Source organism: Eptatretus burgeri, chromosome 14, assembly GCF_056783735.1.
Source record: "Eptatretus burgeri isolate ZD-2024b chromosome 14, Ebu_testis_v1, whole genome shotgun sequence".
NCBI lineage: Eukaryota > Metazoa > Chordata > Myxini > Myxiniformes > Myxinidae > Eptatretus > Eptatretus burgeri.
The window spans coordinates 33,395,904-33,409,217 of NC_140974.1; the positions used below are offsets into that span (position 1 = coordinate 33,395,904).

The 13,314-nt window shown below is 43.2% G+C and overlaps 1 protein-coding gene across 4 annotated transcripts in view; it reads right to left on the reverse strand.

Moving 5' to 3' along the window:
• Window positions 1-11,723: 11,723 nt before the first annotated feature.
• Window positions 11,724-13,314, reverse strand: part of DIPK2A (divergent protein kinase domain 2A) — a 59,066-nt gene continuing 57,475 nt past the window's right edge. For 3 of the 4 annotated variants that reach the window (XM_085854305.1, XM_085854306.1, XM_085854307.1), the window contains one exon: window positions 11,724-13,314. This exon is cut by the window's right edge and continues 35 nt beyond it. In XM_085854305.1, the coding sequence (XP_085710431.1) occupies window positions 12,988-13,314 (327 nt within the window). In that variant the 3' untranslated portion in view covers window positions 11,724-12,987. The other variant, XR_015051122.1, reaches the window with a different exon arrangement.

The following is a 13,314-nucleotide window of genomic DNA, read 5'->3' on the forward strand; positions in this document are numbered from 1 at the left end:
TGGTTTGGACATGTGCACAGGAGGGAAACGGAGTAGATCGGGAGAAGGATGTTGAAGATGGAGCCGCCAGGCAGGAGGAGAAGAGGAAGGCCAAAGAAGAGGTTCATGGATGCGGTGAGGGCGGACATGCGGGTGGTTGGAGTGTCAATGGAAGATGTGGAGGATAGATCGAAATGGAGACGGTTGGTCCGCTGTGGCGACCCCTAACGGGAGCAAGCCGAAAGAGGAAGAAGAAGAGATATATATATATATATATATATATATATATATATATATATATATATATATATATATATATATATATATATATATATATATATATATATATATATATATATATACACAGCCTGGTGTTGGCGCAGTGGTTAGGGCAGTAGCTTGGGATCCAAAAGGTCCTGAGTTCAAGCCCCGTTGGGCCACTGAATTAATACACCAGGGGGTTGACTCAGCCTGTCATCCTTCCGTGGTCGGCGAAATGAGTACCAGTGTACTGGGCTGGTGTATACCCCGGTTAAAATAGGTGTACCATATCCCTGTGTCGTAAGAGGCGACCAGGGTTGCGTCAGGAAGGGCATCCGGCGTAAAACATGTGCCAAATCACTATGCGGATCATATGGATGATCCGCTGTGGCGACCCCTAACGGGAGTAGCCGAAAGAAGAAGAAGAAGAAGATATATATATATATATATATATATATACATATATATACATATATATATATATATATATATATATATATATATATATATATATATATATATATAAAAATAGCCTGCGCAGACAGTAATCATCTCCGGTTTTGAAAATTCCTCCAAGAAAAAAAGTTATGAGGTCAAAATATCTCCGCTAATGGAAATCGCCAAAAAAAATTATCTCCGAAACTAGGCAAGCTTATTCAATTCTGTTTGTGGGAACCGGTTCGACAGAGCCAGTCGAGGGTGTGGTTTCCCCGGTAGCTAAACTGCGTGGTTATTTAGGTATATTGGAGATCGAGACAATTAACCCTACGCCACGCGGTCGAAATATTGGAGTCCACGGTCCGCTAAGGGACCCGTGACTTTCAGTTGTCTGAAAGTCATGACCTAAATTCCGGGGTGTTCGGTGGAAACGACTCCACTGCTCCACCTAGTGGTCGTTTATCGCCACCGGACCCCAGCCCACAACAGTATAAAGTGATTAAAAAAACAACAACTTTCTTTCAATTTTTTTCCCCCAAAACACTCCATTGGTACCCACTGACGAAACTGTGAAAGTTTGATGAAGATCCATTCAGCCATCTCTAAGAAAAATTACGAAATACACACACACACACACGTGCGCACATGTACGCACGCGCGCACGCGCACGCACACACACACACACACACACACACACACACACACACACACACACACACACACACAAACACACACACACACACACACACACACACACACACACGCATGCACACACACACACCTCTCTTATGGTATAGATTATTTGAAAGGATTGATTGTAAGTAATCTTGACGACACCAAGCTATTGGAAGATGCCTGTTGTCAATTTTTTACATTTACGAATTATGATAACATGGGGGTGAATATAACTGGTTAACAATGGCAGAAGAGATTGGCGATGACAATCATCACGTGGGAACCAGACCCTGAGGTGCAGTCAAAACTGCTAAGGGTCACTTTAGGCCGATAGCACTGAACAACAAAATTTTTTTACTGGAGATGTGTAAAGTGATTTAGACTAATTTGGGTACGCTGATTTCAAAAATCATAACCGTTTTGCAGTATCACGTCAGGATTTTCAGTAACAGAAATATTCCCATTGCCTAGAAGTCAGGATTTCAATGAAATTTACAAAAATTCATTTATTCATTTATTTCATCATGAATGCTTCAAAATTATAGAAATTACAGAAAAACTCCACTAGAATGGAATTAAAAATGCTTTAGGCATTTGGCTTTGCGTTTGTGCTGCTCTGTGTCAGTTTCACGATGCAGGAACCAGCAGAAATCGCCCATCATGTTCGGGTTGTGCCGCCCTTGGTAACGCGTCTCCATGAGTGAAATCTCTTGGTGGAATCGCTCGCCGTGCTCGTCCGAGACTGCTCCCAAGTTGTCAGCGAAGAAATTCAGGTGCTGGTGTAGGAAATGGATTTTCAGGGACATCCTGGAGCCAAGTTTCCTGAAGGACTCCAGCAGCTGCTGCACTATTTCTTCATAGTTGTCCGCGCGCTCGTTCCCCAAGAAGTTGTCCGTCACAGCTTTGAAGCTCCTCCACGCTGCCAGCTCTTTGGGGTTTAGAGTTGTCGGAAAAGTTTCGTCCTTCATAATCTGTCGGATTTGCGGTCCAACAAAGACACCAGCCTTGATCTTGGCCTCCGACAAGGTGTTGCCAAACCTTTCCTTGAGGTATAAAAACCCACGCCCATTCAGATCCATTGCCCGTACAAAACTTTTCATCAAGCCGAGCTTTATGTGGAGTGGTGGAAGGAAAACCTTGGCTGGGTCGACAAGGGCGACATGCTTCACGTTGTGTCGACCAGGTACATGCTCTTTTCGCTCTTCCCAATCTTTCTTCGTCCAGTGATTCTTGTCGTCTCTGCTATCCCAGAGACAAAGGAAGCACATGTATTTCATGTAGCCTGACTGTAGCCCTAACAACAGCGCCACCACTTTCAAGTCTCCGCAGATGTGCCAGTTGAAGTCATTGTACTTGATGGAATCAAGCAGCTGCCGCATAGTCTCATAGGTCTCTATCATGCCGAACGCGTGAGCCAGTGGGACTGATGGTTTCTCGTTGCCATTGCGGAGCAAAACAGCCTTCAAGCTGTTCTTCCCCGAGTCGATGAAGAGGCGCCAGTCTGCAGGATCGTGATCACACCCAAGTTCTTTCAACAGACCGTTGATGTCACTGCAGAATGTCATCGTGTCTTCCATCTCAAAGAACTCAGCCATGTCTCTGTGACGTGCTCTGAACAAGGATATCTTGGTGTTAGGTTCAAGTAGATTCCACTGCTGCAGCCTTGATCCAAGCAGCTCTGCCTTCGCCTTTGACAGCGAGAGATCTCTTACAAGATCATTTAAGTCTCCCTGGTTCAGAAGGTGTGATTCTTGAGTGTCGGGTTCAAAAGGTTCATCATCACCATCCTCTTCACCACTGCTTACAGCTATGTTCTGATCAGCTGGAGGTGTTGGAACGGGGTTCTCGTCATCATGAGGCACAGGTTTACGAGCAGAGACGCAGTCAGCGTACTTGATGTGACCTTTATTCTTCTTGTTGAAGCCGGCGATGCTTGTGCAGCAGAAATAACAATCATCATGATGATTCTGCGGCTCACGCCATATCATGGGCACCGCAAATGGCATGCTCGCGCGCTTGCCCACCAACCACTGAGTCAAGGTTGTGTGACAGCTTGTGCAGCAGATGTGTGGTGCCCAGCTCTGTTCTTGGTCCCCCACCTTACACCCGAAGTAGTGAAAGTAGGTGGCCTTCATTTTCACTGCTGTAGATATACTTCGCTGTTGATCTTTTTTGGTATACCGACCACAGACATAACAGAAGTTGTCAGGATGATTGGTACAGGAACGCCTACTCATCTTTATCTGAAAGAAAGAAATATAACACAAGTTAACAACAATTGTACGAAATAGACATGTTCAAGACATATGTAAATTTCATTGAAATCCTGACTTCTAGGCAATGGGAATATTTCTGTTCCTGAAAATGCTGACGTGATACAGCAAAACGGTTATGATTTTTGAAATCAGCGTACCCAAATTAGTCTTAATCACTTTACACATCTCCAGTAAAAAAAAATTTTTGAAATTTGTTGTTCAGTGTAGTTTACCCAAACATCCTCTTCAATGATTCAACTCTGGGGAAACAGATGATAGTTTCTCTCTGCTAACAGAGCCGACATACTGGGTTGCAGGTGAGTTATTAGGAAACATTTTAATGAAAAATATAAATAAAAAGAAAGATTGAAAGAAAAAAACAATTAAGGTGAGTAGTGTACAAGGAGTGTTTCTAAAACCTCAGAATAACACCAGTGAATGGTAACTGTTCACACATGTCACTGGATTGCATTTAGAGGAAAAACATAATCAAGTGAGTGATCAAAATAAACACAAATTTGGTCAAACTTTGATGAGTTAAACATGCTTGTTGATGTAGCGAGGAGAGGTGCTTTAAAAAACACAAATCATTGTTACTGGTTTGGTTATCCAATAATGAGGATGGTAAATGGCGAGCGCCATCTTCTGCCTGAGAGCAGGTACATCCTCACTCGATCCTGATCTCGGTCGGGTGACCCATGATAGGAATTATTTTAAGAGTAATTATGTTGAGCAGCATAGACTACGTGGTCAAAAGTATGTAGACACCTGCTCGTACAACATGTCATTCCAAAATCATGGGCATTAATATGGAGTTGGCCCCCCTTTCGCTGTTATAACAGCCTCCACTCTTCTGGGAAGGCTTTCCACGAGATGTTGGAACATTGCTGCGGGGATTTGCTTCCATTCAGCCACAAGAGCATTTGTGAAGTTGGGCACTGATGTTGGGTGATTAGGTCTGGCTCGCAGTCGGCGTTCCAATTAATCCCAAAGGTGGTTGATGGGGTTGAGGTCAGGGCTCTGTACAGGCCACTCAAGTTCTTCCACACCGATCTCGACAAACCATTTCTGTATGGACCTCACTTTGTGCATGAGGGCATTGCCATGCTGAAACAGGTAATAATCTTCCCAAGAACTGTTTCCACAAAGTTGGAAGCACAGAATCGTCCAGAATGTCATTGTATGCTGTAGCATTAGGACTTCACTTTATTGGAACTAAGGGGACTAGCCCGAATGATGAAAAACAGCCCCAGACCATTATTCCTACTCCACCCAACTTTACAGGTGGTGCTATGCATTCGGGCAGGCAGCGTTCTACTGGCATCTGCCAAACCCAGATTCGTCCATCGGACTGCCAGATGGTGAAGCGTGATTCATCACTCTGGAGAACGTGTTTCCACTGCTCCAGAGTCCAATAGCGGAGAGCTTTACACCACTACAGCCAACACTTAGCATTGCACATGGTGATCTTAGGCTTGTGTGCGATTACTTGGCCATGGAAACCCATTTCATGAAGCTCTCGCCAAACAGTGATTGTGCTGACGTTGCTTCCAGTCAGTTTGGAACAGCACTCTGCAGTCCCGTTCTGTGGGTTTGTGTGGCCTACCACTTCGTGGCTGAGCTGTTGTTGCTCCTAAATCTTTCCACTTCCCAATAACAGCACTTACAGTCGACCAGGGCAGCCCGAGCAGGGCAAAAATTGGATGAACTGATTTGTTGGAAAGGTTGCATCCTATGACGGTGCCACGTTGAAAGTCAATGAGTAATTCAGTACGGGCCATTCTCCTACCAATGTTTGTTTATGGAGATTGCATGGCTGTGTGCTTGATTTTATACACCTCTCAGCAATGGATGTGGCTGAAATGGCTGAATTCACTAATTTGAAGGGGTGTCCACATACTTTTGGCCATGTAGTGTACATTATAAATTACTAGTACATGCCCGTACGTGGAAAAAAAAAAACTTTCAAACCGCGTGCTAGAAACAACAACCACACAGGCCGTTCCTTCGCTCTCGCGTGCCGGTACGTGCGTGGCCGTACGTACAAGCCCCCCCCCCCAAAAAAAAACAACTTTCAAACCGCGAGCCAGAAACAACAAACACACAGGCCGTTCCTTCGCTCTCGTAAACGATGACTGGATTGGGGCATTGTGTTTATCAATAAATGCGCAGAAGAAATCGAGAAATTATTAGATTACAGTAAATCATCACTATCCGCAAGTCTGTACGTTGTAACCCGTAATGGGGAACGTGGCTGAGGATCTCTTCCCCATCGGCCACGTCTACGCAGCAACGTGTCTTGTCATTGGTTGGTAAATAAATGGACATAACTTGGGAAGCACTTGTCCGATTAATATCTAACCTTGAAAAGGCACATCCTCAGGTCCCCAGCAATATATCTGGCAAGTTTCAATGAGATCGGACCAGTGGTTGTCGAGAACCAGCGGTCACACACACACACACACACACACACACACACACACACACACACACACACACACACACACACACACACACACACACACACACACACACACACACACACACCTGGAATTATAGATAGACTAGTGCATGCTCGTAAATGCGTGGCCATACGTGCAAACAAACAAACAAACTTTCAAACCGCATGCCAGAAACAATAACCACACAGGCCGTTCCTTCCATCTCACATGCGCGTATGTGCGTGGCCGGACGTGCAAAAAAAAAAACCTTTCAAACCGCAAGCCAGAAACGACAACCACACAGGCCGTTCCTTCGCTCTCGTGTTCTCGCGACAACCACACTTACACACACAGAGTTAATTAAAATCCGAATTTAATCAAGTTTACCTCCCTGTCTTTGCTTGCCATGACATTCGCTTCCATGTAACCGGCACGGCCCGTGACGTCATCGTCGGCCGGCCACGCACCGGCCTACGCAGCAACGTGTCATGTCATTGGTTGGTAAATAAATGGCCATAACTTGGGAAGCACTTGTCCAGTTAATATCAAACCTTGAAAAGGCACATCCACAGGTCCCCAGCAATATACCTAGAAAGTTTCAATGAGATCAGACCAGTGGTTGTCGAGAAGCAGCGGTCTCACACACACACGCACGCACGCGCACGCACGCGCACGCACGCGCACGCACACGCACACACACGCACACACACACACACACACACACACACACACACACAGACACACACACACACACAGACACACACACACACACACACACACACACACACACACACACACACACACACACACACACACACACACACACACACAGAAAACCCGATAAACTTCTCTCAATGCTCTTGTTTGACCACACCTCCTGAGCCACACAATATTTTTCATAAGCCACGCCCACTTTAAATAATAAGTAATTGGAGGTGGGGTGTGGGTCTTGATCGTTTTCGGTAAATAAATAAATAATTGAAGGTGTTGTTGGTGGAGAATCGTTTTCGGTAAAGAAATAAATAATTGGAGGTGGCGTGTGGGTCGTGGAATCGTTTTCTGTAAATAAATAAATAATTGAAGGTGGTGTGTGGGTTGTGGAATCGTTTTTGGTAAATAAATAAATAATTGGAGGTGGTGTTTGGGTGGGGAATCGTTTTTGGTAAATAAATAAATAATTGGAGGTGGTGTGGGTGGAGAATCGTTTTCGGTAAATAAATAAATAATTGGAGGTGGTGTTTGGGTGGAGAATCGTTTTCGGTAAATAAATAAATAATTGGAGGCGGAGTGTGGGTCGTGGAATCGTTTTCAATAAATAAATAATTGAAGGTGGTGTATGGGTCGTGGAATCGTTTTCAGTAAATAAATAAATAATTGAAGGTGGTGTGTGGATCGTGGAATCGTTTTCGGAAAATAAATAAATAATTGGAGGTGGTGTGTTGGTGGAGAATCGGTTTCGGTAAATAAATAAATAATTGAAGGTGGTGTGGGTGGAGAATCGTTTTCGGTAAATAAATAAATAATTGGAGGTGGTGTGTTGGTGGGGAATCGGTTTCGGTAAATAAATAAATAATTGGAGGTGGTGTGTGGAATCGTTTTCAGTAAATAAATAAATAATTGAAGGTGGGGTGTGGATCGTGGAATTGTTTTCGGTAAATAAATAAATAATTGAAGGTGGTGTTTGGGTTGAGAATCGTTTACGGAAAACAAATAAATAATTGGAGGTGGAGTGTCAGTCGTGGAATCGTTTTTGGTAAATAAATAAACATATTATGAGAAATCCACAAAGACAGAAATGCCGGCGATTCCATTTATTTTGGATCCTTTTCACTTTGGTCAATAACGTTTGGATCGAGGAGAGATCGAAGGTGGAACGACGGTGTAGTTCCTTACAAACACTGTATACACACCTTAAATGACGGTAAATAGACACCCGATTTTTGAAGGACTACCATTTGAAAAATAAAACCTCAATCAAAAATCGACTCGAGTAAAATTTTCTAAATATCTCGAAGTGTTTAATTCCGAAGTCTCGTTTCTCTACATTCAAAACTGAAGGACAAGTATTGAAAATACTGTACGCGGTTTTTCGGCCGCTGTACAGCAACGGGTGGTTGCTAGGCAACGAAATTCAAACACGCACATTCCCAGTATATATTCCACCTTTTGGCAAAGTTTCATCGAAATCGGTTCGCTGGTTCGTGCTGTGGAGCCTCGCGTTGCAGACACACACACACACACACACACACACACACACACACACACACACACACACACACACACACACACACACACACACACACACACACACACACACACACACACACACACACACACACACACACACACACACACACACACACACACACAGAAAACCCGATAAACTTCTCTCAATGCTCTTGTTTGACCACACCTCCTGAGCCACACAATATTTTTCATAAGCCACGCCCACTTTAAATAATAAGTAATTGGAGGTGGGGTGTGGGTCTTGATCGTTTTCGGTAAATAAATAAATAATTGAAGGTGTTGTTGGTGGAGAATCGTTTTCGGTAAAGAAATAAATAATTGGAGGTGGCGTGTGGGTCGTGGAATCGTTTTCTGTAAATAAATAAATAATTGAAGGTGGTGTGTGGGTTGTGGAATCGTTTTTGGTAAATAAATAAATAATTGGAGGTGGTGTTTGGGTGGGGAATCGTTTTTGGTAAATAAATAAATAATTGGAGGTGGTGTGGGTGGAGAATCGTTTTCGGTAAATAAATAAATAATTGAAGGTGGTGTGGGTGGAGAATCGTTTTCGGTAAATAAATAAATAATTGGAGGTGGTGTGTTGGTGGGGAATCGTTTTCAGTAAATAAATAAATAATTGGAGGTGGGGTGTGGATCGTGGAATTGTTTTCGGTAAATAAATAAATAATTGGAGGTGGTGTGTTGGTGGGGAATCGGTTTCGGTAAATAAATAAATAATTGAAGGTGGGGTGTGGATCGTGGAATTGTTTTCGGTAAATAAATAATTTGAGGTGGTGTGTGGATCGTGGAATCGTTTTCAGTAAATAAATAAATAATTGGAGGTGGTGTGTGGATCGTGGAATTGTTTTCGGTAAATAAATAAATAATTGAAGGTGGTGTTTGGGTTGAGAATCGTTTACGGAAAACAAATAAATAATTGGAGGTGGAGTGTCAGTCGTGGAATCGTTTTTGGTAAATAAATAAACATATTATGAGAAATCCACAAAGACAGAAATGCCGGCGATTCCATTTATTTTGGATCCTTTTCACTTTGGTCAATAACGTTTGGATCGAGGAGAGATCGAAGGTGGAACGACGGTGTAGTTCCTTACAAACACTGTATACACACCTTAAATGACGGTAAATAGACACCCGATTTTTGAAGGACTACCATTTGAAAAATAAAACCTCAATCAAAAATCGACTCGAGTAAAATTTTCTAAATATCTCGAAGTGTTTAATTCCGGTCTCGTTTCTCTACATTCAAAACTGAAGGACAAGTATTGAAAATACTGTACGCGGTTTTTCGGCCGCTGTACAGCAACGGGTGGTTGCTAGGCAACGAAATTCAAACACGCACATTCCCAGTATATATTCCACCTTTTGGCAAAGTTTCATCGAAATCGGTTCGCTGGTTCGTGCTGTGGAGCCTCGCGTTGCAGACACACACACACACACACACACACACACACACACACACACACACACACACACACACACACACACACACACACACACACAGCCGGAAAACCCGACAATAAGGGATATCTCATATATAGCGAATCCAATTATTAGAATACACGAAGTCATCACTCTCCAGAAGTCCGTACGTTGTAACCCATAATGGGGAACGCGGCTGAGGTTCCCTTCCCCATCGGCCATGCCCATGCAGCAACATGTCTTGTCATTGGTTGGTTGGCCATAACTTGAGAATCACTTGTCCGATTAATATCAAACCTTGAAAAGGTTGGTTGGTTGGTTGGCCATAACTTGGGAATCACTTGTCCGATTAATATCAAACCTTGAAAAGGCACATACTCAGGTCCCCAGCAATATACCTGGCAAGTTTCAATTAGATTGGACCAGTGGTTGTCGAAAAACAGCGGTTGCGGTCGTGGTCACACTCACACTCACACTCACCTGGAATTATTATAGATGGATAGGAAGCTCAATCTTGATCGGGTGACCCAACTTGTTCACTTGAGGAACAGTTGTCAAAACATAGTTGTAATTTCTCTGGTATTACTTTTCTTATTGCAAGGGAGCAATGCCATATAGAGCAAAGCAATGGCCTAGGACTAGATGCCAGAGAAATGGTAAATTTAGACTTTTTAAAACAGATATAAAAATGCTTTTTCAAGGTGAAACTCCAATTCCCATTCTTTCCATTTGATTAACGAAGTGAGATTAACAAAGCCTCGCGAACCACCCCCGCCCTTTCTCCAAATGTTTGCATGAATCATAATTGGCCTTTAAAAAAGCATGTTAGGTTACTCATGGTGTTCATTTACATATAGTTTAACTTGTAAAATGAAGACTACATTGGTCATCAACTTCCCTGCCAATTAACCCCCGTGCCAAAATAGCTGCCCAGATATAAAAACGGCATTTTATAATCACAAGGTCCTTCAATCTGTTCTTTGATACAAATCCAAGACGTTTGGAACCACAGAGAGGTCTTCATCCAGAACTGTGCAGGTAATCGTGTACCAGGTGTAATAAAGTATCCTCGCAAGAGGGAGGGATAATGCAAATGCAATACACCAATGGCAAGACCGAAATGAATCCGAAAGTGATGACAAAGCTCTTACCATCTGCTTATGGTAAGACCATCTGCATCAGCACATCATGTCCTGTTCCTCCACTCTCAATCTTGAGAGGATACTTTACAATGATATCCAGTCACTCACACGCACAATACCATTTGATTACACTTGGGCCGTGCATGTGATCCTCATTTTCGAATGTACAGACACCATACACCTGTGGCCTGGCTGGTCCACTGATGCGCTGCTTTTGGCTCGTTTGGATTAATCCCATAGCTTTTCCAGGGTGCCAGAGAAGGATCAAGCAGCTTCCTGATTGAGGAAATGAACTCGATGGTTTTGCCACATACAAGGTCATGCTCAACTAAACTAATGGCTCAACACAATTCACCTGCAGTTGCTCGAAGTAGCTAAACTAATGGCTTTTATATCTTCTGGAAAAGTCTTTCATATCTTCTTCATAAACTTCCGTCCAGGAAGATACATTAACTAGGCAGCAGAAGCATTGGCCAACATCTCAGTTTGGCTCCCCCCAAAAAACTACCCCCATAATTGGTGTCGACATGATGTGTGCCACCAAGTGTGGGAGTGACACCATGTTGGAATGCTTGTGGAAGTTTATTTATTTTCTTTTTGGTCTTGCTGAGTAAAATGACCATGGTGGAATTGTGAGTTGAGATGTAAGCAAGAAGGCCAATTCTCCTCGTTTTAAACCTCATTAAATGTGGAAAGATTTCACTTTGTGGTTGTTCACATTAGTGCTATCTCAAATATCAAAGGCTGTCGGACCTTGCTTGTTTCTTCAATCATTTAGAGGTGTCAATAAATGGAATGGATAAGACTTGGTGCATCAAAGGCAGACATGTTAGAAAGCCGAGTGTGACTTCACCACATCAAAGAGATCATACAAGGAGTGTATGTTTAATGTTTTAAGAGTTACAATATCATGGAAGTTCATCAGCAAGTTAATTTATTCAACATTGCTTTTCAACTTTGAGTGTAAAAAAAACAACAAAACAAACAAAAAAAAGGATAAATTTTCACCCAAGTTATGAGATAATCAAACTATCCTATACATATTAATAAAGTTGTTCAGATTTCACAGCAAGTACCACAAAATGAGACCAAATTACAAAACAACGAGTAAAGTTCACACCTGCAGATATGAAAACAAAAATGCCAATTCATGAAAAAGTTTGTTGTCAACACATTTCAAGGCAATCCAAAGGATCGGCCTTGTTATCTTTCAGGTCACACAGTTCAACGTGCCATCAAAATCCTGGAAGTGTGTTGATACCATGGACGTGCTTCAATCAACCTCGGTACCTCATGTTCATCATGTGAGAAAAAAAAAACACAACCTAAGTAAAGGCTGAATACAAACCCGCTTGCATCAAACGTTTGTCAAACCACAGCCAATGATTCTTTGTAATCAAGATTATCCCAGAACACACTCAAAGCCAGTCTTCTTCTTCTTTTGTTTGCAGCACAAGGCTGTGGAGTAGCATCATTGGCTGAGGGCATGGCTGCACTGCTGATGCAATGCTCTCTGCTGGTTAGGGTAGGAATTGGTAATTTGTGCAGGTGTCTGCGATACCTCATCTACTCTTCGCGAAGGACACCGTGGGATCATCTTTAACATCTACCAACGGGATGCCCTTGAACGTTCATCTGAGGGGAGGTACACACATTTTTGAATCACCCTGCATGTGAAACGCCGGGATGAGTTTATATCTGGGTCCGGATTCGAAGCCAGGCTAGACAGCTTAAAGGTGAATGTACATTCCTCTAGGATATCCTGTCAGCCCCATTTAAAGGCAGTGATGCTTTTCTACTATTATTAAAAACTGAAAGTAACATAAAAGCTGCTTTTGCACTTGGAATATGTTCCACATAAATGGTCATCATAGCAAAGGCACGTGGTTGTATATACCTGCTCATAAAGATATCACACAACCTGCTCCTTCGGCTGCAGTCGCGCCTCCTCTTCAAAGCATCATCCGCTAACCATCTCATCCTCTATATGCCATTTCTTCATAAAACTGTGGCCATCCTCCCACAGGAGGCTCCTCTGCAGAAACCTCTTCCAGTTAACTCGTTGCTACACTCACATATGATGAATCAACATTCAGATCGAATTGGAGTAGTGGATGATTTGCATGAACATCATACGAGAAGTTTATTGACCCTCGAAAATGTCTTGTTTGTGACCGTGCTTCGAAGCAGCTCCTTCAGCTCTCGAGCTGCCTGGACTCGGCCACCGGACCTGTGGGGTCGCAAGCATGATGCCAGGATTGTGCTGAAGCGTGCAGGGAGTGAGGCAGGGGGACTGTGGAGAAGACCCCACCCTGCCCCACCAGCCTCAGGAGGGGCTAAGAGGTTGCGGCAGATAGCATAGTAATTGTGATCGGAGTTGAGGCGAGAGCAGAGCTTGTTATGGGCAGTGGGAATATGGTAGCAATCTGAGGATTGGGTATCGGAAGGGCTGTCAGG